Source organism: Myotis daubentonii, chromosome 4 (assembly GCF_963259705.1).
Source record: "Myotis daubentonii chromosome 4, mMyoDau2.1, whole genome shotgun sequence".
Lineage (NCBI taxonomy): Eukaryota > Metazoa > Chordata > Mammalia > Chiroptera > Vespertilionidae > Myotis > Myotis daubentonii.
This window is the reverse complement of record NC_081843.1, coordinates 77,860,205-77,887,840: the sequence shown is the minus strand read 5'-3', so window position 1 is coordinate 77,887,840 and position 27,636 is coordinate 77,860,205. Positions and strand designations below refer to the sequence as shown.

At 40.1% G+C, this 27,636-nt stretch overlaps 1 protein-coding gene and 1 long non-coding RNA gene across 4 annotated transcripts; one reads left to right on the top strand and one right to left on the bottom strand.

Moving 5' to 3' along the window:
• The first annotated feature begins 1,121 nt into the window (after positions 1–1,121).
• LOC132233537 (uncharacterized) lies at positions 1,122–15,345 on the top strand. Its single transcript, XR_009452656.1, has 3 exons — positions 1,122–2,352; positions 9,743–10,801; positions 12,071–15,345. It is a non-coding gene; the product is annotated as an uncharacterized LOC132233537 (long non-coding RNA).
• A 1,112-nt stretch (positions 15,346–16,457) lies between these two features.
• ANKRA2 (ankyrin repeat family A member 2) lies at positions 16,458–27,332 on the bottom strand. Of its 3 annotated transcripts, none has more exons than XM_059694340.1 (9): positions 27,193–27,332; positions 24,116–24,491; positions 23,301–23,459; positions 21,241–21,306; positions 19,270–19,367; positions 18,691–18,816; positions 18,319–18,385; positions 17,503–17,583; positions 16,458–16,973 (listed from the first exon to the last, which is right to left on the bottom strand). In XM_059694340.1, exons 2-9 carry the CDS (start codon positions 24,402–24,404, stop codon positions 16,918–16,920), a joined length of 942 nt encoding a protein of 313 aa, XP_059550323.1. In that variant the 5' UTR covers positions 24,405–24,491; positions 27,193–27,332; the 3' UTR covers positions 16,458–16,917. The 3 variants fall into 3 exon arrangements, with proteins under 3 accessions (XP_059550323.1, XP_059550324.1, XP_059550325.1); XM_059694341.1 differs by having other exon boundaries at positions 27,056–27,198; XM_059694342.1 differs by lacking the exon at positions 18,691–18,816.
• Between the last annotated feature and the right edge of the window lie 304 nt (positions 27,333–27,636).

Sequence of the window (27,636 nt, the reverse complement as noted above, 5' to 3'; positions counted from 1 at the left end):
ACAGCTGCATAATAACCATATGTGCACAGGGCAGAAAGCTACATTCTAAATTTTGGAAACAAGTTTAGAAATGGGCTCAAGGTCACTAACGTTTAGACATGATTTCTGCTAATTATTTTTCTCCATTACATAACACTGGATTCTTTAGTAAATTACCTCCTCTCCCCCCAAAAAATAAATATGTCAATTTTTGGGGGGGGGAGGGGGAAGGAGTCTTAAGGGAACTAAGAGCAGTTTTTAGCTTTTCCAAGATAATAATTAGAAAAGTCTTCTATTCACATAAATTTTCATCACTCCAATCAGCACAGTCTTGAATGCCATTTTTGCAGTGAGTTCTGGGAATGCAGGCACAGTCAGCAAAGAAAACAGTATCACATCTCCAGCCTAAACACTTTGGCACTGAACACTAGACAATTTTATTTATTTTTAAAAGCACAACTGTTAAAACATCAAGGTGGACTGGAAAATGGGCTATTGGAAATGAAATGGCCCTTTGGATCTTAACAATATTAGAGAAAACTGTCCAAAGGGGAAATTGAGGATGTTTATTAAAGATTCTACACATTTAGGTGAAAGAATTTGTACTTTGAAAGCAAAGTACGAGAGTACTACCTCTCCATCGGCCTGCAAACAAACACACTGACATGCTACATAAACAAGGAGGGGTCCGTGTGAGTTTGCATGTTCAGTAAGCCAGGAAGAGAATCAGTATTTGCTAATTGGCAACCAGCAAGAAGAAAAGGATCTGTTTATACTTTTAGCTTTTTGTTGCCAACACATTGTTAGGTTAACATGCAACTCCTTAGCAGCATTTCTTTTTCTGCCTTCCGTGGTGACCAGGCAAAAGGCAAGACACGATCTCTATAGTGTGCTATATTCTGATACTTTTTTTAAAAATATATTTTATTAATTTTTTACAGAGAGGAAGGGAGAGAGATAGAGAGTTAGAAACATCGATGAGAGAGAAACATCAATCAGCTGCCTCCTGCACACCTCCCACTGGGGATGTGCCCACAACCAAGGTACATGCCCCTGACCGGAACCGAACCCGGGACCCTTCATTCCACAGGCCGACGCTCTATCCACTGAGCTAAACCGGTTTCAGCCTGATACCTTTTTTTATATACTGATTAAGGTCATGAGGTATTGGAACGACCATGGTTTTAACAACCCAGCCTTGCCAGATTGCAAGGCAATCAGGGGTGCAGTGTCACGTGAAACCACCATCAAGAACACTGGGAAGCGGAAAGGAGAGTGGGAGGTACAAGGAAGTACCAAAGGTTAAATACATAAAAAAATGTCTTTGAGAGCTAAAGCATTCAACAGGCTTTTCTTTGATCTTTACCAAAATTTCCAAAGAAATCCAAAAGGAATTCCATCGCAGACAAGAGTTGTCCATCAAGATTAGTATTTCCTTTGTTAATCTTTGTGAATCTGGCTTTATTTGCTTTTTTAGCCAGAGAATTCATATGTAAGCTACTGGGAATGATGGAATTGCTTCACTGTGAATGTAAATATCCTTAGGACAGTTTCTAAGTATGGGTTGATTTATGTAATTGAACCCATTAGAATATCAATCACATATTTTCATCTTTACCTGATTCATCCCAACAATCATTGTTTCTTGTGTCACACACCTTGTCCACATATGTCCAAGTCTCCTGGTTGGGATACTTGAATATCCAGTTTTGAGGGGGATGGCTGGGCATATGGCCCATATTAAACAAAGGCATGATTTCTAATAGAAATCACTCATGCATGGTAAGGTTTTAATTATAATTCTAAATTTTAGTGATTAGTTGCTGGTGCCTATTCTTCCATTTTGATTATTTGTCCACCTCACCACAGTGGGCAGCAGATTCATCTTCGCCATGGCTGCAGTCCAGCTTCCTGCTACAAAGCAGGGAGGGTGGCGAGCAAGTCCTGAGGTCCGCACACGAGAAGCCATGGTGCTGCGAAGCTGTTTCGCACTGTCGACATGGCCAGTCTGGAAGATGTATAAGACAAGCACTGGATGTTAACATATGCATCTACGACCTTGAACGTCAAGCTTTTAATAATATAACAATCTGCTTCCTCCTCTCCGCTCCTGCTTCTTTCCATTGTTCTTTCCCCTGTTATTTCTTCTCCTTTTCTTTCTTTTTCTCCTCATTTTCCAAAACTCGCTAGGCCTACTTAGCTTGTATGTCTTGCAACACTACTGGCATTTTGGGCAAACAAGTGTGAACTCCCTCCTGCCCAAGAAGGAATTGAAGGTGCCTGGGAGGGGTAGTCAACACGCCCGGCCCTGGTGTGTGCTTTGCTGTGGATTGATTGGTTTCATGATTTTCTTAGCTAGAGATAGGAACAAAGGTAACTTGGTACACCAACCTCTAGGGAACACTGTGGGTTAAATAGAGACTACTGTTTAAACATGTAATGAATCTGTGCACTCAAAAACGAGTGGGAGTTTGTCAAAATAATGTGATGCTGTTTCTTAAAATGTTTAAGTACTATACAATTTTGATGGAAGTTAAGATGTAAATAGCAGATTGATGACACTTATATCTCAGACATACTTACACCTAAAATAACATATCTCCAGAAAATTCTGATTTGGTGTGTGGAGTGGTAAACAGGCTGGAAATATTTTAGAGACCTGGTTTAGCATAGGTGAGGGCTTGGTGGAGGTGCATTTTACAACTTGAAATTTTATAGTGGGGACCAGGTTGATAATTAAGAGGCAGATGACCCCACATGTATCACTTAATTCATGAGGTGCTTAACATTGTAATTGTGACTGATTTTTCTCCAGTTACTAACAATATTTAACACCCACCCAACCTAATTTAACACTGAAATACATGCTCTTCTGTCTGGTTCACCACTGTTTTGGTAATCTCCTGAGTCCAGCAGAAACTCTGAAGGTAGAAACCATGTCCTGGGTAGGCTTTGGAGTTGGGCAGACCTGGATGGGAACCCTGGCTTGTCCATTTACCAGCTACATGATCTTGGGCATGTCACCTACCTTCCCATTATGAGTCTCTGTTCATAATGGTGATAACAGCAGCCACCTCGTAACGTTGAATAAAATAGAGATGTGTGAAGTGTCTAGAGCAGTGGTGGCACCTACTATGAGCCAACCATCCACTATCAGAAGAGTCACCCATCTTGGAAATAACATGGAGGATAAATACACTCTCATTGGTGTTGTGAACTACTAACACACCAGTCACCTAGGGGGACATTTTGCAAGGTTCCCAGGCATCCCAAAGGTAATCCCAAGACCGATCACAGCAGCCAGAACTCTGAGCACAAGGACGGCCACACAGGAAATCCAGGCGCACTGCTTGTTGGGAGGCCAGCATCGCTCTGTCACAACAAAACACACAACTCGGAGGAGAACACATCTTCATCTCAGGGCAGAGGCTCGTGTTGGGAGTTAACTCACCAGGTGCCCATGGTTATCTCAGTGTGAAAGGCAGGAGCCAAAATGACAGGATCTTATTAGTAAACATGTGCTGTGAGTTACAGTGGTGCTTTTCCTGCCTAAGCTTTTCATTCGATTTTCTGGGCAACTAGCCTCGTGATAAATGAGTGTTGCTCCCCCTCAATCCCATTATGAAATGAAGTTTCAAAATGAAAATACAGGGCCAGGGAGGTGACAAGACTTCTGAGGCTTATGCCGATTAAGTGGAATATCTCACCTCAAACCCAGGGCTTGCAGTTCCCTGTCCAGGGCTGTCTACCATGCCAGGGTTTCCTCACACCTGGTTTTCAGGTCGCCTACATCAGAATCATGAAGGAAATGCAGGTTCTTGGGCTCTACCCCAGACCTACAAAATCAGGATCTCTAGGCTGGAGGCAGGGTGTCTGCATGTTTTTTGAGCACTTCTACACACCCAAGTTTGAGGACTCCAGCCCTATGCCAACGATGAAATGCAGGCTTTGGTCTGGGGTTCCAGCCAAGCTTTCCAAAGGACACTGCTTGGCTGAGCCTGGAGCTAGCCGTCTTTGAAGAGCAGGGAGGGAGCTGCTTCTCTTGAGAGAGGCTGACACGTGGGGACTTGCCTGACGGGTTTGTTGGCAGGCCACGCAGAGAAAAACAGAGTGCGCGGTCTGCTGCTGGTCACGTGGTCAGCACCTTTAGCAAACAGTGAGACTCACCCTTGATATTTCTGAGGCGACCCATTGACCAGAGCTCCGAAATATCTCTGAACCTTCTCCAAGAGCTGAAGTCTGCAGATGTGGGATTTCCTGGGCCCCCACCAAAGGAATTAGCGTTCACACCCACTTGTGGGTAAACTACATTTTTAAAGAAGAGAGATGGGATGGACTCCTTTCATAGGAACCACTCCTAGACTCTAAGGCAGTGGTTCTCAACCTGTGGGTCGCGACCCCTTTGGGGGTCAAAAGACCCTTTCATAGGGGTCGCCTAAGACCATCAGAAAACACATATAGCCCTAACCGGCTTGGCTCAGTGGATAGAGCATTGGCCTGCGGACTGAAGGGTCCCAGGTTCGATTCCGGCCAAGGGCACATGCCTGGGTTGCAGGCTCCATCCCCAGTGGGGGCTGTGCAGGAGGCAGCCAATCAATGATCCTCTCTCATCATTGATGTTTCTATCTCTCTTTCTCCCTTCCTCTCTGAAATCAATAAAGAAATATATTAAAAAAAAAAAAAAAGAAAACACATATATAATTACATATTGTTTTTGTGATTAATCATTACGCTTTAATTATGTTCAATTTGTAACAATGAAAATATATCCTGCATATCAGATATTTATATTATGATTCATAACAGTAGCAAAATTACAGTTATGAAGTACCCACGAAAATAATTTTATGGTTGGGGGTCACCACAACATGAGGAACTGTATTAAAGGGTCACGACATTAGGAAGGTTGAGAACCACTGCTCTAAGGCATTTATGCCTTTGGAACTATTTTAAATACAAAAATTAATTCTTTTACCTCTAGCACTAATAGAGCTTCAGAATCAGCAGGCCTGTCATGTAACTGAATATTCATATTATAGGAGACGAAACTTAGGCTTAAAAGTTTAAGTGTCATAGCCTGTAGGTGGGGAAAACGGGGATCAGAACTCAATCAGACACTCCAAGTCTTCCTGCCACACCCAAGCTCCCCCAAGGAATCTCATTCTGCCAGATCACAAACCCCTTGTAAGCCTTCACTCCTTAAAGCAGAATCTCCTGCTCCTGGGTCAATATTAATTTGTCCAAACCCACATCTGGAACTCTCTTCCATGCATATAATTGGATGTGTAGAAGAAAGCTTTATGCAGAACGATTTTTTATAATGCAATTTATAATAGGAAATGTTAAATGCTAACAGCACTAAAACACTTCAGTCACTTTAAATATTAAACACCTGTTTATTAAAAGTGATAAAAATTTACTCAGTTTTATATATGATGATTTCTCGAACATATAAAACAACTGTATAAAAACATTAAGCATGAAAACAAAGGTTGGGGAGTTAGCAGTGGATGTCTCTGGATTGTGGATCATGTATTCATTCATTGTTTTTAGCAAGTATTTGTGGAACATCTGTGTCAGACAGTGTACTAGGCTCTGTAGATACAATGGTGAACAAGATAGACAGACATAGTCTGCCCTCAGTGAGCTTACAGTCCAGAGAACAATGTGATTATTTTGCCAGCAGTGGGGAGTTGCATCAGAATCACAATAAGTTTGGGGGTTTTTTGTGTTTTGTTTTGTTTTGTTTTTTAAATAAGCTCTCTTAGTGATTCTGAAACAGAGCTAGGATGATACTCTCCTAGAAAAAAGGTCTTAAAGATTTTATCATTGTATATCCCTTCAGTAACAAAATACATAAATGAAATAAAAATAAGCATTCCCCCCAAATATATGATTATTTATTTATAAATATATGCATGTACTAGCCCACTAATAAATATATTATGTATATTGTACATTGTCCAAAATTGAAATTTAAGAAGAATGAAGTTAAATATACTATATATATTTTTAAAAAGGTTCTCTATTTTCTACCCTGAGCCCCCTGGATCCTCCTGTGCACCCTGTGTGGTTCATTTGAACATCACTTCTCTAGTCTAAAGGATAATAAGGATAATGAGGCTATGATCAGAAAACAAGAAAAGAAGCTATTTTAGGGAGTCATTGTTTATTTCATATGACAGCCCTTAAAGGTGTTCGAAAGGCTAATGCAAACACTAATGGTTGAAATAGCATTGGACATTAAAATAGACCTGGTATTAAAATGGAATTAGAACAACAAAACCTGTCTTTATTACCTCAGTGGCGCGTGTGTAATTGGAAACCATGCCACTGCATGAGGAAACTTCATGGGCTCTCTGGGCCCTAAAATCCTTCTTAACTAAGCCATAACAGCAAGAGGGAGGGAGAAGGAATTGTGCAGATGCAAGATAAACTGGGGCTTCCCCAGGCCTGGGGGCCTGAGGGTGTGCAGTGGCTCAGCGCCCGCCTGGGGCGTTGGGATTCTGAGGAGGGCCTTGGGGCTGGAATGGTGAGCTGAGGTGCCCAGAAGCCTTGGGCCTGCACAATAGCATTTCCCCACTTGCTGTGAGACCTGACTAGATGCCAATTTCGGCACTGAAGAGGGCAGCAGAGAGCAATAAATGGGCTCCAGAGTCCTCTTAGGATCCTCTCAGCCCCACTAACCATTGACTACCATCCTCACTGGCTCAGGAGTGGCATGGACAGAGGAACTGAAAGGGGCAGGAGAGACCCCTGTCTCTGTCCCATGCTATTTGGGGGTGACTGGCCAGACATTTTATTTTTTTAAAGAGTGAAAATTTATATATATATGATCCAAATTTTGGTTTTCATTGTGATGATAGCCTATAACAGTCAGTCTTAGAACATTCTGAATCATCTGGATGACCACAATTGAGTAGTGGTGTATGTATCATCAGAATCCTCATGTTTATCCTTTGATGCGTGTTTATGAGATTCAGGTGACCTCATGGTGTACTCTATCACTGAGAGATTTTGCAGGAGGTTGAACACAGGAATGTGGTGGGAGAACTGAGTCATCTCAGGGCACACAAAATACAGGCATGTCAGGCTGAAAAGGAACTTGCCCCGTAACTATGTACACATTTCCAGTAGATGTGCACTACGTACGGTCGCAGTCATCAAAAATATCAACTTTTAACCATTCCATTCACAATAATTTTAGTAGTAAGTATGTGTTGAGGAATGGCTCTCTTCTGAGTGAACAATAATTAGATTAGTTGCCCGCTGAATGTAGATTAGTATCTTCAAATACAAGAGAGATACTAGTTATCAAGTGACACCTGCTTTGCTCACGTACAGCGTGTTAAGCGAAAGGCTTGCTTCTCCTGAGCTACAAACCAAGGCTGGAATGTACTGACACTCCTGTTTCATATGCAGACAGACGTTCTCAGGAGATATATTTATAAACTTACAGTGTAGAAACAGACTAAATATATGACCAGACCTGAGCTAAAGTTGTCTACCATTAACCTCAAGTTGGCCATTTAGTTTCTGAAAGATAATACCATCCACTTATCCACTACATTAAATTAATATCATAAATTTGAACTTTATTATCTTTATGGTATTTGATTGTAATTTTGTTCTGCATTTATACTGTACTCTAAAATGTACAGTTTATCCATTGTTTTAATGCTTTACATATTGAAATAACGTTATAATAAAAGTTAAAGGGATAGTAACATGCTGAGGAGGCTTGCAGCAATTTTCAGAGAATGTGAAAGGGTTCATGAAGTATTTGGGTTGGAGGAGCCTACCCCAGAGGACGCTGTCCTCTCTCCTCCTGGCAACCTCACTGCATCCACTTCCCGATCCAGGATAGCTCACCTCTGAGAGCTGCTCTGCATTCCTTTCTTCCTCCTTCTTCTTCAGCATAGGCCCCAACACTTCTCTTCCCATAACTCCACACTGAGCGGTTGGCTGTGCCCCTCAGCGGACTCTCCTTGGGACAAGTTTTGAGATGTTAATCTGGTCCAATAGCCTTGTTTTACACTTGGAGAAACTGGGGCCTAGATGTGTGGCCTTGCTGTGTTGATGCCGTGGGGTCATTGACTCCCCTTTGCCAGCTTCTGACTAAAGGCCACTGGTCAAGGCGGTGAAAGGAGAGAAGGCTCTTGGCTTCCACGTGAAGAAGCTTGGTTCCTCAGCCTGCCGCCTGTGGTGAGAGAGCTGTTCCCAGAAATGCACCACTGATTTGAATACTCAAGGGGCTAGAAATATTAAGAGCTAATCCAAGCCTTCAGAATTGTTGGCTCCAACTCTAGCAAAGAAGGATAAACAAAATCATTCTGAACTGGAAAATGGTTCAGGATTAGTTTTCTTTGCTTTTCCAGCTCATCAAAAATAAGCTTTCAACACCAGAATGCTTTATTAAAATGTTTCTAATAGGCCTCATTGTTTTGTTAACCAAGCTTATCACCAGCATAGCATCGTTATATCTGTGTTGCTAATTGACTTCTTTCAAACCAGGTTGACATTTTAGATGCTTTTGAACCACCTTCTTTTTTCTTTTCATGAAATAGGTCATGTATTATTAGCTTCTTTGAAGATTGGCTGCCTTTTAAGGGGCATTTTTATCATACTGACTTATGTGCTTATAAATATGCAGTGAGGACAGATGGGCAGAAGGCTGGAGTGGAGAAGAAGGAAATAATTATCTGCCTAGTGCAAAGCCTGTACTTGCAATATTCCATGCATGCTGCAAACTATAAAAGGTCACAAAATAATGGTGTGAGCCATTTCAGTTAACACAGTTGTTTTGTGTCTGCTCTCAGCCTAGCACAGTGATGCTATCAGGTAGGAATGCTGGGGAGCATCCAAGTGGGGTGGTACTGCTTGTGGAGCCCCCACAGATATTTCCCCAATCAACGTGCTGTCTGGATCTACTCTTGCAGTTCTTATGATTGCAATAACCTCCAGGGAACTTTGATAAAACAAGGTTTGTTACCCACAAGTAAACAAATCCAGGCCATAAAGAGAGTGAGGGGGGGAGAGAGAGAGAGAGAGAGAGAGAGAGAGAGAGAGAGAGAGCCCTGAGAGTCTCTGGGGACCTAGGGCTCTGTCTTTATTGAGGTTGAGGTTGGGGTGTCTAGGGTTTTATGGGTTCATTACTGGCGAATTCTAAATCTAGGATTAAAATATAACCTAGGTTCTAATATTATTATCTGAATCCATTTAAAATAAACTCTTGTATTGTATCTTGCTTCAAGCAAGCCATTATGTATTTCATCAAATCTCAAGTGCTTTTGAGGTTGAGGATTTTTTATTCTCTAGGTGTCGCTGGGAGATTTCACATTACTTCATCATGACTGTCCCCTGGTGGGCAGTTATAGTATGGCATATCAGCAGCAGCTTGCTCACAGAGATGCATGCTGATTTAAAAGAGGTTAAGATGGGAAAATAAAGAAAGCACTTTAGAATTGTTGGAACAGGGTACCTTTGCATAAAAAAAAATTAGGGACGAATCCTTAATTTTGCATACATTTTCCATAGTAGGCCCTTACTGCCTCTGGCTCTTTAAAACGTAACCTGGTTTGCTCAATCCTAGCTGGCACACCATGTTGGTGGAATATCGCTGCTCCACAAAGTGGGTGGCGTTTGTGCAGGCAAGCTGTGCTTGTGCCTGCCTGTCACCTGCGGAGAGAAAATTGCTCTTACGTCAGTACATTGCCCTCATAATCTTTCTTTTTCTCTTTCTCTTCCCTTTTGCAAAATGTAGATAACAGAAAACTACTTACAGTCTTCATCTTCTCTTTTAAATACAAAAATCAATAGCAGGCCTCATCAGATAGGTTTAATGGTTTGTGTTCCTCGGTATTTCAGCCTGGAAAATGCTGAGGTTTAGTCCTCTGTTTGGTCCTGTCTTAAGCATGTTCAGAACACAAGCGTGGGAGGTCTGGCTCCTTCACTGTTTACTGGCTGAGCAAGTCTCATGCCTCCTTGGATTTTGGTTTCCTTGGTTCTCAAGTGGAATGGACTTGGTTGTCAACTCCAAGGGACTCCTGGGTGAACCAAACGAGGTAACTATTTGGGTACCTATTAAAAGCTTTATACCAATGTCTGATGAGAATCACTGATAAAAATACTTGGAGGGTGTTTTGACAAGTGCTGCAGTAGTGGAAACAAATCTTTTCATTTTTGTTTTTAATTTTAAAATAATTGGGAACAAAATCAAATAATTGGATCTAAGTCTGTGTAGTACAAAGAGTTTAGCCTATTTTTAGGGTTCAAACGTGATGACAAATTGCTATCATATGGGACTGCCATTAAGCCACTGGTGATGATGCTAAAGTCCCGTTCAGTGAGTAGACACAAGTTTGGTGCACAGGTTGCTGGGAAGTCAACCCCAATAGCAGCCTCAACTTTCTCCAAGCAGCACATTTACCTGGCAAGTGGGTGGGGACCTTCTGAGCTGGAGCATGAACCCCTCTCAGACCTTTTGCAGCCCAACCCTTAGGACCCAGATTGTCTCCAAAATGAGCCTCCTTGAGATTGAGGGGAAGCCTGTATGTTGGGGACTCCGTGGGGAGAGGGCCCGTCTCCCCATAGCTAGTGAAACCAGAGGCTTTCCTGAACTCTTCTGTGGGTTGGTCACCTGGGAATCCCTGTCTCCTTGTCCTCTCAAAGGACATGATATGAAATAATCCCTGCCAGGGATTATAAGCATGCGTGATCCTGGACCTCGAGGTCCTGTGGCTTGTGGGAAATCTGTTGAGGTCACCATCATGGAAAGTCATCTTCAGCAGGAATGAAGATTACTGCTGGCTCCTATTACTATGTGAGTGGTTTAGTCTATTTATAACTTACAAGGCAACATTTTAAAACAGTTCAACTATATATTTACTTTAATTGGAGACTATTTTTATGTATATCAATAACTTTATTTAAATGTTTTATAATGAAACCATTTTATATATATGTATATATGTGTGTTATATGTATATATCAATATAAGTGTATTGACATTTATGAAAAGTTGATTATTGAAAATGATTGTCAGTGAATGTAACAGGGCAATTCTTGTGTACAGTCTTTGGTCTCTGGAAACTTTGAAGGTCTAAGGGTGACATAGGCAGCCATGTTTACCCCCACCAGCTCAGTCACTTGGAATTTACCTCCGTCTGCCCTCCACCTAAAGCTGCCCAGGAGTCGGAGTCTGGGAAACCCTCTTGGTACTTTAGGTGCCTTGAAGCCATCAGCTGGCCACAGGGAAGGTATTTTTGGGTGGCTCCTGGGACAGGACTGCTCCTTTTTATTTAAAAATTTTTTCTTTTTATCTTTTTCAAAAAAAGTAGAAATGTCACCTTTTTATGATCCAGACCGGAAGGCATTTTCTTCCCACCAGAAAGAGAAGAGACTTGGGTCATCTACAGGAGAAGGAGCAGCCTTGACTACACGGACTTGCTGTGAGTTACAGAGAATCCGGGCAGAAGTGAGACCACTCTGAGGGAGGGCTGAGCTGAGCTCTCTCGTTTTGTCTCGCCCTTAGGAAGTGCTCAGGGAATGCTGGTGGGAGAGAGACAGGGAGGGGACCAGGAGATTGGCAGGTTCAGGCCTGTAGGAAGCAGGTGTCGGGCTCAACAGGAGTAATTTGGCCCAGCTATAAACAATCCAGAAGGATCTTTTTAGAAAGAAGACAATTTATTTCTCCAAGTAACTAATTTGTCACCATGCAGGGGGTTCTAACATAGGCACAAAGTGGTGTGCTGGACAGACAAGTAAGACTCATCTATTTGTAGGAGCTGAGTTGTGTGGGGCGAAGGCTCTTCGCAGGGAAGGTTTGTGGAGAAGGTTGAGGCCCTGAGGGGTGGAGTGTGTGGTAAATGCCTCTGATGCTGGCAGCCGGGCTGGTCCTCTGGAATCATACCTGAGCCCTGGAGAGAGCAGGGAAGGGAAGAAAGATCAAGGGAGGGGAAGAGAAGGGAGGGAAGGGAAGCAGGACCTGTTTTCACGGACTCCTTGTGCTCAGGTGGCAAAGTGGGACACAGAGTCTGGAAGAGGGCTGTCCTCCTTCTTTCTTTGTAACTACCAAAATTCTTAACTTCAGAGACCAACTCTGCTAAACAGAAAAGGAATGGACTGAAAAGCTGGCCTGTGGTTCAGGAATACCAGGGGCCTTGAGAAGCAGGCTGGACGAAGGCCAGGAACGAGGAATGCCAGGCAGCTGTGGGGCCACAGCCCCACCTTGCCAGTGAGATGTGGCCGTCACATGCAGTACAGCATCTACTGCTCCCGGGAACCGAACCTTGCTGTGGTTGCCGCCGTCACTGCGGTGGACTCTACCATTCTCACTGCTGTGGGTCAGTAGCTGCCAATTCAAACAGCTGGGCTGGGAGCATCTGATCGGTTAAACCTCCATCACACACTTGCACTTTAACTGCAAAGGAGGCTGGAAGGGGGCTGGGTAAAGGGGAAACTAGGAAATAAAGCACCTGGATAACCTCTTTGATGGGCAAATACATTAACTTGCTTGTTAATAAGTAGATTTTATTTTATAGCTGAAAACACCCTAACAGGCACAAGAGTATACATTACTTTTATATTCAGAAAAGTGATAATTTTTTTTAAATGCCAAGTTATTGGGGATTCTGACCTTGGCTTCCTGAAGCCACAAAAATAATTTTCTTCCTCAAATCCATTCCTTTGATATTTACTTTTGTTATCTATTCATTGACATTCACTTGGTTATCTATTGCCTCATATTACTTGTGGTTACGTAATTTGTACTGTCTTCTCTCCCCGACAAGACCATGTGGCACAGTGGCCATGACTCCAGCATTTGCACAAACCTTGACATTTGCGCTAGGCTTTCTCCTAAGACCACAGTGGTTGATACATTTAATTTCTTCCCAAGCAGGAGGCTGTGCAAACTGACCAAGTACACAAGGCTCTCTTGGGAGGGCCCTCTGACGTCTCATCAAATAGGCAAGGCAACATCATCTTCTAAAGAAAAGTCTACAATGTCTAAGAGACTGGTTTACTCTTGGGAAAGGCAGTGAGTCCAAACCCTGGCACAGTTGGGTGAGTGGGCTCTTCCTTCAAATTGGACAGCCTGAAGCGCTGAGGGACCTGAGACAGGGACACACACAAGTGACCTTGCTCTGGTTGACAGTGTCCTTGGTAGCAGGGCGAACACCAGGACAGCCAAGTAAGAGGAGAGAGGAAAGTTTCTCTAACAGACATGCATTATGGGTGGGTTACCTGGCTCTGTGGGTGAACTCTGGGAGCTGGCATGAGTTCTGCCCAGTCAACACCTGGCCCCCAAAGGAAATCCTAGAGCAAAGGAATAACAAGAAACCTCTTTGGCATTGCTCGGATTGGCTTATAGAACAATAGTTTATATGACTCAAATGTTCCCACAAACCCCAGAAAATAAAGAAACTGAACCTCTAATGTTTTGAGTCTGCTAGACATTTAAGAAAAAAAAACTATTCTTATTGAACTTAGTTAGCTCAGAAACATTTTAAGAATCAAAGTTTACCTAATGAAGGTGAGTCCTCGATCAAATTATCTTGGTTTAATAATCTTGATTTCAAGAAATAATATTTATATGTCTTTACCTTGAGTTTATCAATATGGAGTATGATACAAGCATAGATTAAACTTTACAAAATAAGGTTTGGGTTTGAATCTTAGGAAAAGACTAGTTAATCTGAATTTCCTAACCTTTTTATATTAGTTTACTGATCAAATAAGATAAAATACCACTAACTAATGTTTAAGATTATAAAAGTATAAACTTGTATCCAACCAAATTAAGTCATAAATTTGACAAACTTATATCACCAGTACTTGTGTTAGCTTAAACATAATTTCCAAGATCCTTAAGCAACTTAAAATTTGGATTAATAAATTGTTATTAATGCATAATTATTGGATACCTACAAGTAATTTCCAAGTAATATGGAATATTGAAACATTGGTTATTAAGCATTTTTAGGTTTATATACTTTTGCTTCTTATTTTTATTCGCTATAGATTGGCTATATCTTTGGGACATTAGTAAATGTGTTCATTTTTACCACTTTAAGAAAGTACAAAAGGCTTTCATGTAGCTGTAGAAAGTTGTATATTCATGAGCTTTCCTACCCTGCTAAAATGCTTCTATATGACAGATAATTCTCAATTATCTATTAATTTGGTTAAAAGTTGTAATTAACACAGCTGATTGAAACTGTACTAGAATCAGTAATGGCAGAGAAATGCAACTGTGGATGTTCTTTTTCAAGAAAAAAGGCGATAGTTTTTACCTAAATTAGTGCCAATTTGTTCCAGAATATAAAAGAGTAAAGGAAAGATAAAACTTGGGTGTAGATAACAAATTGAAAAGGACATGAAGGAAGAGAACTTTATTTCTCTTGGCTTATCACACCTCAGTCTCAAAGAAGCTATATAAATATTTTATATACAATTTTTATATACAAGATGATTTAAAGGAAAATAAAGGAGACCACAAAATCTTTACTAACAAATTTTACAATAATGCAAAGCTGCAATTTTTGTTTTCTTGCTGTTAAATGATAAATTGGCCTTAGGCAGTGGTTCTCTACCTTCTGGCCCTTTAAAATACAGTTCCTTATGTGGTGACCCAACCATAAAATTATTTTCATTGCTACTTCATAACTGTCATGTTGCTACTGTTATGAATTGTAATGTAAATATCTGATATGCAGGATGGTCTTAGGCGACCCCTGTGAAAAGGTCGTTCGACCGCCAAAGGGGTCGCGACCCACAGGTTGAGAACCGCTTCCTTAGAGCATTTAACTGGTGGCAGTAAAGGTTATTCTTTACCATTCGTGTAATCTGCCTGGATAGTAGAAATTCCAGGTCTCAACAGAATAACTTCTCTGCATTGTGTGAGTTCATCTCTTTCTGGAGTAACAATTTTGGTTTTAAAAAATAATAATAAAATGTCTTTACCTTGAATGTGGGATAAAACATTTCGGTTAACGTGGGACGACGTATACAATGGTGGTCCTATAAGATTATAATGGAGCTGAGAAATTCCTACTGCCCAGTGACCTCACAGCACAGCCATGGTAATGTCAGGACATCGCAGTGCAAAGCATTCCTCACCTGTTGTGGTCATGCTGGTGTAAATAAACCTGTCACACCGCCAGTCATATAAAAATATAGTTTATACAATTATGTACCACTTGATAATGATAAACAACTATGTTACTGGTTTACATATTTATACTACTACTAGAGGCCTGGTGCACGAATTCGTGCATGGTGGGGGTCCATTGGCCTGGTAGGTAACCGAGGCCTATTGGGGGCTGGCAGGCCAGGGGAAGGGACCCCAGGAGTTGGCTGGACGGTTGGGGGGGAGGGGGGTAGCTGGCTGGGGGGAGGGGCTGGGGGAGGTTGGCTGTGGGAGTGCACTGACCACCGGGGGGCAGCTCCTGCATTGAGCATCTGTCCCCTGGTGGTCAGTGTGCATCATAGCGACTGGTTGACTGGTCATTCCTGTCGTTCCAGTCGTTCGGTCATAACGGTCATACAGATCCTCTCTCTTGGTAAGCTATCTCTAACCTTCAATTTAATAGGCTATGCATCAGTAAACTAAAATGAAATTTTTAAAAATGGTGTCTGGTTCTTTCTGATGGCCTCAGAATTCAGAAACATACTTTTCAGTGACTCTCCTCACTTTTCATGACAAAATACTTATTAGCATAGATTCAATAAGAATCTGTCCTTTTTACCAAGATATAATTAGACAAATAGATTGTTCAAAGAAAGCCATACCCAGAGGGCTATATTTGAGAACAATGCTCTTAGTCAGGTATAAGAAGTCCATACTAAGGAACAAGGGTTCACTTTATCTGTGGAGTTATGCCAACAAAACCCTCCCCCCAAGACTGGCCTGGTGCCAGCCTCTAGGTCCTGATCTGACTGGTGGTGAGGAAGGTCACTTCCTGGGAAGCCAAGGATCTTAGCAAATTTTGCAGACCTCAGGAAGGGAGGAATTTACCCCAATTAACTGATACTGTAGGTGAAATCTGGTGGAAAGATTTCTTGGGCTTAGTCCCCTGGCCTTGGAATAGGGGAGCAAATAATCGAGGCTGTTAAAAGTCTGAGACCCCTTATGAAAGTTTCTGAAGAGAGGGTAATTTTTTAGCCTAATTTCTCAGTAATCTAAGGCTCTAGTTTTGCAGAGAAAACTTGAGGCCTACCTATATGATTAAAATGCTGTGTGTGTGCGTAAATAATCAAACCTAACAAGATCAGCCTTTTTGTGATCAAGAGGAAAATATTCTAAATGTCCTTCTAGAAATGACAATCAATAAATCTTTGTTGACTTATATTCAATTTATTTTAATTATATTGTTTGACCTAATGGAGTGCCTTGGAAGGACAGATGGGTTAGACTAAAAATCCTAAAGGAATCCCTTAATAACCTTATATAATAAAAAAAAAACTAGCATGCAAACTAACACAAAATGTACTTTATTTACTTATAACATCTTGTAAACAATCACACTGTGCACTTTTAATTCAATAATAACATTTTTCCCCCCATGAATTTATAGCAAACCCTATATAAAGTCAATGAGTTAATACAAGAGTACAGATGAATAGGGTAGAATAATTTCTGAAAATGTTAAATTACAGCACTTGATACAAAGACAGATAACTATCTGTACCATAAAAATTTACATGCCACAAAACATTAATTTATAATTTTAAATATGCCATAAAACACATTTATAAAAGAGCATCAACATTAATTTTATTATAAACCAGTGAATTACTCAGAAGAATATTTATTAAAACTTAGTAGAAATCAGTAAATATTGCAACTGAGGTAAAAACTTATAAGTAAACAAAACTATCATTTATAAGAGCCAAAAAGTAAACGGAAGGGCAGACAATACTTTCTGACGACTCTGCCTACTCCTTGATATTTTGAAGCAGCTTCAATAGATGTGACTCAATAACCTGTTGAACTAGAACAGATAGGTGATCAAGACCACAGCATGCTGATTTAAAAATTTTTAAAATAATTATCAAATTCAACTTAACATCCCCAACTTTTTCCTAAAATAAAGTTATTTCTAAGTAGATACTTAAATACACTTAACATTTAGTTTCACTGACTTAGTAATTGCCCAAGTCACTGAATTTTCAGTTCTTGGTTGTTAAATTTTGAAACTGAAGGAGAATTCAGAATACAATGTTTTAAGGAACAAAAAAAGGCAACTATAAGAGCAGTGTATAGTTTGCTATAAAAATGTGAAACACATCTTGTAAATAGGTGTGTACTTATCTTCCAGCAGCTAATTATTTGGGTTGGTAAAAAGTAATAGTAACAAATTCATTTCTAGACTGTAGGAATTTGTTGATTTCGCCCACAGTTAAAAGTACATGTCAGCAGTTAGGGTAACATGCAATGTTCTACTACTACAGCGATGAAAATGGTTTGTAGTATTTACAAAACTTTACTAAAATGAAAGCTGAGCATTCTAAAATACTTACCACTTCTATAGCCCAGGGCTACAGCCAAGTCCATAGAATTATATCCAGAGTCGGTTTCTATTGTTGGGTCAGCTCCATTTTCTACACCAAAATAGAAAAATCTACTTAAATAAATGAAAATGCGGATATGGTTGTCTATTACTGACTCATGTGCAAATAGCAAGACAGATTTTCAGCAAATTTAGAGAGCATCTTCAGGATGGCCTGACAAAGACCAGAGCACATGGACTGCACAGGATAAATTTTGGTGAGCCGAAGGGAAGACGCTTCAAACCAACCAGCATCCTCTAGAGCAGCTGAAACTCACGAACAACCAGAGACAGAACTTATGCACAGAGATTCTGCAAACAGAGAAAACAAGCACGCGTGATTCCAGAGGAAAGCAACCAGGACAGATGCTCCGTTTGCAGGCCTGCTGTGTAATGGAGCTGCCTCTCACACGGGCAACGCTCTGGTAGCAGGTGCGGCACAGTGAACGGCAGCAGGATTGCTGCATTTAACAGTAATTAATGGTTCTGCTAAGTAAGACCACAGGAGGCCCAGTCAGCCCTGGCTGAGGAGCTCAGCTGATTAGAGCATTGTCACACTACACCTAGGTTGCAGGTTCAATCTTCGGTCAGGACACATACAAGAGTCAATCAATGAATGCCTCGATAACTGTCTGTCGTGTCTCTCTCTCTCTCTCTCTCTCTCTCTCTCTCTCTCTCTCTCTCTCTCTCTCTCTCTCCCCCCTTCCCCTCACCCCCTAAAAATCAATAAAGAAGTAAATAAAGTCCTCATGGCAGTTTCTAAATATTTTCATTTTTATCTGCTTACCTAAGAGCATTTTTACACATTTCACATGATTTCCATGTACAGCATAAAGCAAAGGTGTGCCTCCATTCTACAAAAGAAAAAGGTAATTTCATTTTCTAAGGTGAGCAAGATTTGAAGAATTTAATGCTGCTGTGAGAAGTTTTACAAAGAATTGGGCATGTAAATGTAGTTTAAGGTAATTTTAATATTTTGTGAAAAATACTTAAATCAGAATTAGTAACAGAGTTCATGTTATTAACTTTTTCTTCCAGGTGTTTAATTAAGTTAGTGAATTATTCTTCCAAGTATTTAATAAACTTTATTATGTCTTCCCAAACCAAATAAATCCTAGAGTTTGTTATACTAATTTAAAAATCAGTGTCACAGACTCACCCAATCGTATTCATTTACATCAACTCCACAATCAAGCAGCATTTTGACAATATCTGTGTAGCCTTTACTGCACGCCAGAGACAGTGCACTTTCGCGACCTTTTCCTAAAAGCTGGGGATCAGCACCCTGGAGATACAAGACTCTTCAATTCATTTAAACAAGAATACTGTTGTTTCTGTCAATCATAATTACAGTTCAACACTTAGGTCAGGTAATGTCCTGGGGTTAATAAAGAAACGACGCCAACTTCTATCCATGGATGCTTCTATCTCAACCCTAACTATCCTTTCACTCTGGAGTCAAATTATATCTCTATGAAGCTTCTCCTACAGGCTGACAGTACTTTAGCTCCCCTTGCACTTAGAGGGGCTGGGCTTTACATGATCTTTCACTGTTTCATGTATGACTAGTCTTGCCTGCCCAACTCGATCCAAGTTCCACAAGAATGTGATAAGCATTTAAAAACCGTTTGGATCCTCTACCATTACATCTAGCTGGCTGGAGATACCAAAACTTTACTCAAGCCTTAACTGAATTTAAGTAACTGTACATATACATTTTCTGAGGCATTTTCCTTACATTCTGAAGTAGAAACTCTACCACAGCTATTTGCCCGTGTGCTGCAGCCCACATCAGAGGAGTAAATCCTTCTTCATCCGTGTGATTGATAACATTTTCTATTTAAAAGAAAAGCAATTTTTGTGATCTAATTTAACAACCACATATTAATATCACGATGAAAGTACTGGCATTCTAAAAAGTTGGTTATGTTACTCAATGAGGATCACTTTGTGCTGACTTTTTTTCACTGAAGTCCTGTTATGTGTTGCTGTAATTTGCACTGACTGTATTAAAATGTGCCTCCACGTATATAACTAAGTTCAAATAGCATGTTATTTAAAGTATAAATTAGCAGACATGACATATATAATGTTAGGTACAAGGTAATCCACAGAACACTGGGCTGGTAATTGAATCCTGCCTGTGTCACTTTCTAAAAGTGTTATTCTGGGCATGTCACTTAATTTCTCCAATACACAGAATAATACCTTACTTATCTCATGTGTAGCTTATATAATAGCCCTTAGCATTACATAAGTATATACTATTATAAAAACTCTAAAATCTTATTAAAGCTATCTTCTAGTCTATAACTAACATTGCTGCCTCTGAATTTCATTCATTCTTGGTGGTTTGCTAAAATAATATAATGTGAAGACTGAATACTTTGAAAGACAGTACATGTAATTCTGCCGTGAATCCCATTTTTCCCCTTAGATTCAGTCTACTAGTTATAAAGGCCACTGTTTTCCCCCTAAATTTACTTAGTAGCTTGAGGATGAAACCTTCAAATATTTATAAACAAACAGAAACATAATGATGAAGTAAGTCTTTATAAAAGATTGATGATTAAAAAATAAACATCTTTTATCATGCACACTGTGTTCAATCAATAAAGTTGGGACCACTGTCTAACTTCTTGGAAAATGAAAATAAATGTAAAGCTTGATCTTTATCTCATTACACCAAAACATATTTCACATGTATCAAAAATTGATATGTAAAGAGGAAACCACAGAAGTTCTAGATAAGACATGAATGAATTTATTTATAATTTTAGAGTATGAAATCCTTTCTAAGCAGGACATAAAACTGAGAAGTCACAAGGAAAAAAGTAAATTTACTGCTTAAAAATGTTAAGCGTTTGAAAAATATCATAAAGTCAAAGGAAAAATGACAAACTGGAAAAAATATGCAACATAAACAACAAAAAAGCAAATATCTTTAATTTTTAAAAGGGTTCACAGAAATAAACATAAAAGGAAATTCAAATATGCCATAATTTAAAAAATGTAAGCAAAACCAGTATGAGATGCTATTTTTTAGATTAGTCTGATAATATCTTGTGTCAGTGAGGGTATGGGGAAATAGAAATTCTACCTCTGGTGTGACGATAAGACAAACATCTGGCAACAAATAGAAAAATTCATATACCCTTTAACCTAGCAAATATTCTTGAAGAAATTTGCCCGTGGAGATACTTAAAAAGAATGCCAACAACATTGTTACTTAATAGCAACAAATAGAATCAACCACCACCAGGGGGACTAGTCAAAAAACAAAAAACAAGGTATATGTATGTGCAATGCAAAATCGGGACCTACAAAAAGAATAAAATAGATCTTATATGCTTAAATGGAAAGATTTCCAAAATTTTAAGTGACAAAGGGCAGTAGTTTTCCTCTAGTGTAAATAAGGAAAAGCACATACACATTCTCACATACAACTCCAAATATAAATGGAAATGGTTTCTAGAAGAGTTTTCTGAAAATATAAGAAAATTATATTTGCTTTTGGGGAAAAGGCTAGGCTGGTAAGAGAAGCTATAACTTTTATACATTAGAGTACTTAAAAATCTTATATGCCTGGTTAAGATTACACACCATTTTTTAAATCTTTATACTTTCCTGTCTAAAAAGAAAAAAAATAACAACTCTAATAAATCCTATTAAATTTGTTTTTAATATATTGTAACAAATAGGCTATTACCTTGTTCAATACGAGTAGCCAGGTAGAGCATCTCTCCCTGAGCAGCTAACTGATGAACAGATAGAGCTGAAACAATACCATAGAAAGCTTCATGTATATATATAGGGTACACTTTCATAATCGCATTGCTCATGTTTGTGCAGAAATTTTCTTTTCCACAACAAAATCTATCATTTTATTGATTTAAAAAGTCTAACTAAAATATTCCCTAACCTAGCTGGTTTGGCTTAGTGGATAGAGAGTCCACCTGCAGACCAAAGGGTCCCAGGTTCGATTCCAGTCAAGGGCATGTACCTTGCAGGCTCCTCCCCCGCACAGGCCCTGGTCAGGGTGCAGGAGGCAACCAATCGATATGTTTCTCTTATATCGATGTTTCTCTCTGCCTTTCCCTTTCTCTTCCACCTTCCCTAAAAATCAATGGAAAAATATCCTCAGGTAAGGATTAATAAAATATACCTTAACACTGCAAGTAGTCATTCTGTATGAGAATTGACTCTTTTAAGGTAATTCTGACACCTGCAAAGTGTTAATTATCAATGAATATGCATATTGTTATCATTAATTACTAACAGTACAGATTGTTATTGACTTTATCAATCAAAGAAATGGCTAAGGCACTTAATTTTTAAAATAGCATCTCTCTTCCAAACTTGTAAGAAAGTTGGATCTAACAGACAAAGACACACCTTTTGTCTTTTCATTGATTCAATCCACTGAAGTCCAAAATATCATTATTTCAAGACTCCATGGGTTTTTCTTAACTTTAGGAGGAGTGAAGTGGTAAGTGACAGCTGAGCTTGAGAGAAAATTCTTGAATGTAGACCTAGTTGTGGCGAATTTGGTATGTGTCCTTAGATAACTGATTAAACAGTTTTGTCTGTAACATGAGGCACATGAATCACATGATCTCTAGATATTTTGAGATCAATAATTCTATGGTTGGAATATTTTAAGACAATCTCTTTATTTTAAACAAAACCAAATAGGCACTGTTCTATGAGAGTTCACATTAAAAATTAGTATCACTGCACTGGTATGATTGGGTGGCCTTAATACAGAAAAGAAAGCAATTGGGAGGCACATGCAAGTAAAACAGAAATGGCCAATAGGTGGAGTAAGTCACATGCTACAGTATGCAATTCAAAATCAGGAGGAATCTAATATCTCCAACGTAAAGATATATATATTTCACCATACATTAGGATATAGATGCATTTACATTATATTCTCACATATAGTTCCTAACATCAAATTGCTAACTGGTTGTCTCTCATTAACTTACCCATACTATACAGAATACAGTTTATATAGAAAAGCTTCATTTTATTTCTTCTAGAATGAATATACAGTTTTTCAAAAAAAAAAGTGGACTCAAAGTATTTTTTAAAAGGTAGTTTCATATTTACATTATTATATTCAAATGAAAAATTACAGTAGCAATCAGTCAGCTTTTACTACAAATAACTCGTGGTTCAGTTGATCTAGTTTACAAGCACAGTGTGAAGCCTGGCACTCAAAGAACACAAAAACACAATGTCTTACTTCGCACAAAGTTTAGACTAACTCGTTTTTATAGTAGATTATAAAGGTTTTAAGAATTAATATTTCAATCTGTATTTGTTTTAAACATAGAAACATGCCAAAACCGGTTTGGCTCAGTGGACAGAGCGTCGGCCTGCGGACTGAAGGGTCCCGGGTTCGATTCTGGTCAAGGGCATGTACCTGGGTTGCGGGCACATCCCCAGTAGGAGATGTGCAGGAGGCGGCTGATTGATGTTTCTCTCTCATCGATGTTTCTAACTATCTATCTCTCTCCCTTCCTCTCTGTAAAAAATCAATAAAATATATTAAAAAAATAAACATAGAAACATAAATTATGAACTATTTTTTGATTATGCAGTAATATGTAAAAAAGTTTTAAATTACTAAAACTATGAACACATCACTTCAGCTTTCTAAAATGAAATATGCATTTAATGAAAATATGTTTCAAAACCAAACTGTTGAAACCATTATATTAGTAACAAGAAGAGTTGAATACATCAGTGGGAACTACTTACAATTTGCTAACAGAGGTGTGGTTGAGACCTCATTTCCTCTGTGCTTGTTGGTTAAGGTAGTTGACTGTTTTATGGGTGAGAAGTGCTTTGTTGTAGAGGGAGTGTAGACATGCCTTACTTGGATTCCCGGGGAAGGAGATGTATGGATATTGCATTCAGCTAAGTAAAATAAATTTAAACACATTAAAACAATATGGTAATGACAAAGCATTTCAAAGTTCTATGTCAATGCTTACATTAAAAAGGAAATACATGAGGTAAATCTTCAACTGTTTCTCAAGTGATATTAAATTATTTTTGCCATAATGTCTGGACTATGAGAGTGAATGTTCCAGAAAAAAATTTGTATTAATGTTGAGCAATTTATTTTTGGAATAGTATTTTTATTCAATAGAGTGTTGTAAAGTAAATCTACAATATGATGACAGATTTCACTGAGTTAAAGCACAGAATGCTAATGCTAATCAAATATTCATGGAATAAGGAATATTAAGGTAATTCACTTGTAAAAGACAACAATAATATTTTTCTCCTATGGTTTAGAAAGGAATAATAGAAACTTTATTAGAGAATTTCTAAATAAACAAAGGTTAAACAAGAAATTTAAAAAACTCAACATGTACTTATGGACATTATGTAACATGAAGTCATTTAATTTTGGTTTCTGTGAGATTCTAGAAAATCATATTAAAAGATGACTTCCAAATTTTCTTCCTTAATTCAAAATCTCATGATCAGAAAGGAATGAAAAAAAGAACACACTCTAAATAAACAAAAACAAAACAAATGCAGATATTTATACCATAACTTTCAACCTTTAAATAGGACAGATGCCACCTCCAGGTCCGAGTTAACCTGATCTTGAATATTTTTACTATCCTCTTCATTTAAGGACTTCACAAATCGAGAACACACGTTCATATCAAATCGGTTAGGCAATATGAATTTCATCCCCATGGCAACACCCTGCGCCGATCCTTCTTGTGCATTTGAGTCCAGCTGATGTTCTATTTTAATGTCTGGCATGCCAGTTAGACTATAACTGCTGGGACACTCTTCCACTATCAGCTGGGCTCCAAGATCCAGATTTGCTGATGTGGCCATGATTTCAACTGTAGTTTCAATAATTAAAACATTTCTTCATAATTTCTCTTGGTTTTTTAAGAGTGGCATCCAGTGTATTCTTGAAATCTGAGTATAAAAAAAATTGGAAAGAAATTAAAGGTATTATATCAACTTAGGTAAAAGTGCATAAAATAATCATTTTCAATCAAGTATGCAAACAATATTCTTATAAACACCTATTAATAAGAGAAAGCATACAATGTTCATAAGTAGAGAACCCTGGATATAAATCCAAGCTCTGTCATTTATTAGCTGAGTGAACCTTACAAGTTATTCAGCCTCTCTAAGTCTCAGCCTCACTTGTAAAATGGAGATACCTCCATTAACCTCACAGGATCCTGGTAGACCAAATGAAATACAGTAACATTTTCACCTTCATCACTAAGTTCCAACAAATTTCAATTACTCTTTTCTCCCCTTTCCTATTTTTGAATATTGCCAAATGGATGAAAGATCAGGCTAACAAGAAAAAATAAACTTTCATGTGAAAACTTTAACCTCTCACTTAGGTTCATTTTTTTAGCGTGCTATGTTTGTAAGTGGCTCTCAGTGTGAATTTAAGACAGCATTCATGTTTGTACTCAAGTCTACTGGCATGTACAATACCCGTGATTCCTAGATAGTGAGAGACTGTACAAAGCTTTGGTTATGATGAACTGGAGATATATTTCTTTATCAGTTTTTGTTCAAATCACATGTTACCAAATTAATAAGATTTTTATGAAAATAAAGTGTGGAGATTATAGATTGGCTTCCTTTGCTTTAGCATCTCTAGGACATTAGGATCAAAGTAGAATTTTTGGATCTCAATCTTTGCAATAAGTATTAAGAATACTTTTTTTTTCAAATATAGGTCATCAAGACATGAACTAAAAAAATGCTCTCAATGCATAGATTATAAGCACACCACTTACTATTATTTTAAAATTAGTTTTCAGTAATCATTGACACTTCCCTATGGACCTTAATATAATTTTAAGAGAAATTTCACTATTTTACCTAAAATTGGTTCTAAAAAAAAGAACTCCAAGACATATAATTGTCGCAGATTATAATCACCGAGACATGAAAACAACATCCAATTAATTGTTTCATGTTAGAGTTTCCTGCCTCTTAGAATTTTGAGAGGGTGCAGGGTGTTTAAAAATGGAAGAATGTCTTAGGATCACAGTGAAGCAGAGGTTGGTAAACCATACATTTACTGATAAACATTCTCCAAGATTGATCCTTATAGCAATCCATTGAGTAGTCAGGGCAGGCAGTCATTATGTCCACCATAGAGAAGAGGAAATGGGAGCTCATGAGTATGAGGGACCCACCCAGCTCTCCTGACTCCATCACACTGTCCACTAAAATAAAGTAGCACTGCCCTAGCCGGTTTGGCTCAGTGGATAGAGCCTCCGCCTGCGAACTGAAAGGTCCCAGCTTCGATTCCAATCAAGGGCATATGCCCGGGTTTTGGGCTCCAGCCCCAGTGGGGGACTTGCAGGAGGCAGCTGATCCATGATTCTCACTCATCATGGATGTTTCTATCTTTCTCTCCCTCTTCCTTCCTCTCTGGCATCAATAAAAATATATTTTTAAAAAATAAAGCAGCACTAAATTAATCCCAAACTTCCAAGACAGAAAGAGTTGAAGAAATAACACACTGTAATAGTAATTACAAAAAAGAAAGTAACAGATAACGAAGTCAGTACCCATCAGCAGAAGGAAAGAAGGAAACCAGAGCAGAACAGAAGAATGAATGGTGTTTTTTCCGGTGAGAGCCAGCCAGCCCTACAGGCTCTTACCCTGCGGGGGCCTAAGTGCAACTCCCCTGAGCGCTCTCTGCACCCTGCATATATTTCTAGTTCAGCACTTAACATTCTCTTGAAAATTCCCATTTCAACTCCCCCAGATGGAAAACCCCTCTAGGATGGGGCCTACTCTTACTAGACTTTGCAACACAAAACAGTGCCTGGCCCCATCAGGTACCCCATAAATGTTTTCTGACCTAAACTTTAACATCTTCATATTCTTTTCTACCCTGAAAAGACCCTGCGCTATGCTCAACAAACATCTGCTGATTACATCTGGTGTTCCATTCCCACCATCACGACTAGCTAGCCGTACAACCCTGGACAGACAACGCATGTCAAGTCTTCTGAGACTCATTTTATTCACCCAGAAAACAAAAATGGCTGAAATAAACACGTCTAATAGTCTTTCCAGCTCGAAACACCTTCCATGTAATAAATCAGGGTTTACAGGAGCAACTCCGGGCCTTTGAAGGGAGGAGTGCAGACGTCCTTGGGGGAGGAAGGGGCAGAAATACATAGGACGCTATTCTGGCCCTGCTCTGGAGAGGAGCAGCGAAGATGACTGGTTAGGCCAAAAATTGGAATTGCAGGAGGGGAGTGGGGGGGAAGGTGATCGGTAAGAGAAGGCGGCGAGAAAAACAGGTAAGGCCAGGGAGAGCTGAGACCCCTCCATCTACCAGCGCGCAGCGAGGGAGGGCGTGAGGGGGGCTCCCCGAGAGCAAGTGGGCACCGCGCTAGTCCCCGGGACGCCGACCACGGGCGCCCGCTCTCCCCAGCCCCGAGCTGTCCCCCAAGGAAAGGCGAGCGCCAGGAAAATGAACGATGCCTCACGGGCGACAGGTGCCCCGGCGTCCGGGACCGGAGCCCGCTACAGGGAGCCTGTGCCGGGGAGGGACGCCCGCTCCGCCGCCAGCTCCGCCCGGGAGGTCCCGGCGCGGCTCCGGGGGCAGGCGGACACTCTGGCTCACCCGCGGCGGGCGGGTCCGGGGGACGGGGGCCTGAGGCCGGCCGCGGGGGAGCGCAGGGCCTCGCTGACACCTTCGACAGCCAACCGCGAGGGGGGCCTTCCCATCTGCGGCCACAGGTTCACTACAGGCCCTCGAGCCCCGGCTTGTTTTGACCGCGACGTCACTTCCGAGTTCTTCTTTCGCTTTCGGGGCGAACACCGCGCCGCGTCCAGGCAGCCGGGAGGCTGGCCAGGTTCTCTCCCGCCGCCGCGCCGCGCGGGGCTCGGCGCCCGAGCTCTACAGGGACGGGGTCATTTCAGTGGGTCACTCTGAGTGACTGGAGCAGAGCCCAGTCTCGCCCGTGGGCCCCGCCCCTCCCGATAAGCCCCGCCCACTCCCCCTGCCCCGCCCCCGAGACGCCCGAGCTGCGAGCTCCGCGGAGCCTGAGCCGTTACGTCATCAGCG

Excerpts from the sequence above, each read along its gene's own strand:
- ANKRA2 (XM_059694340.1), bottom strand. The coding sequence starts at position 24,404 with ATGGCCACATCAGCAAATCTGGATCTTGGAGCCCAGCTGATAGTGGAA. Across the intron at positions 21,307-23,300 it reads CACACCTCTGTTAGCAAATT|CTCTATCTGTTCATCAGTTA; the intron begins GTAAGTAGTTCC and ends GTATTGTTTCAG. Across the intron at positions 19,368-21,240 it reads GGCTACTCGTATTGAACAAG|AAAATGTTATCAATCACACG; the intron begins GTAATAGCCTAT and ends TCTTTTAAATAG.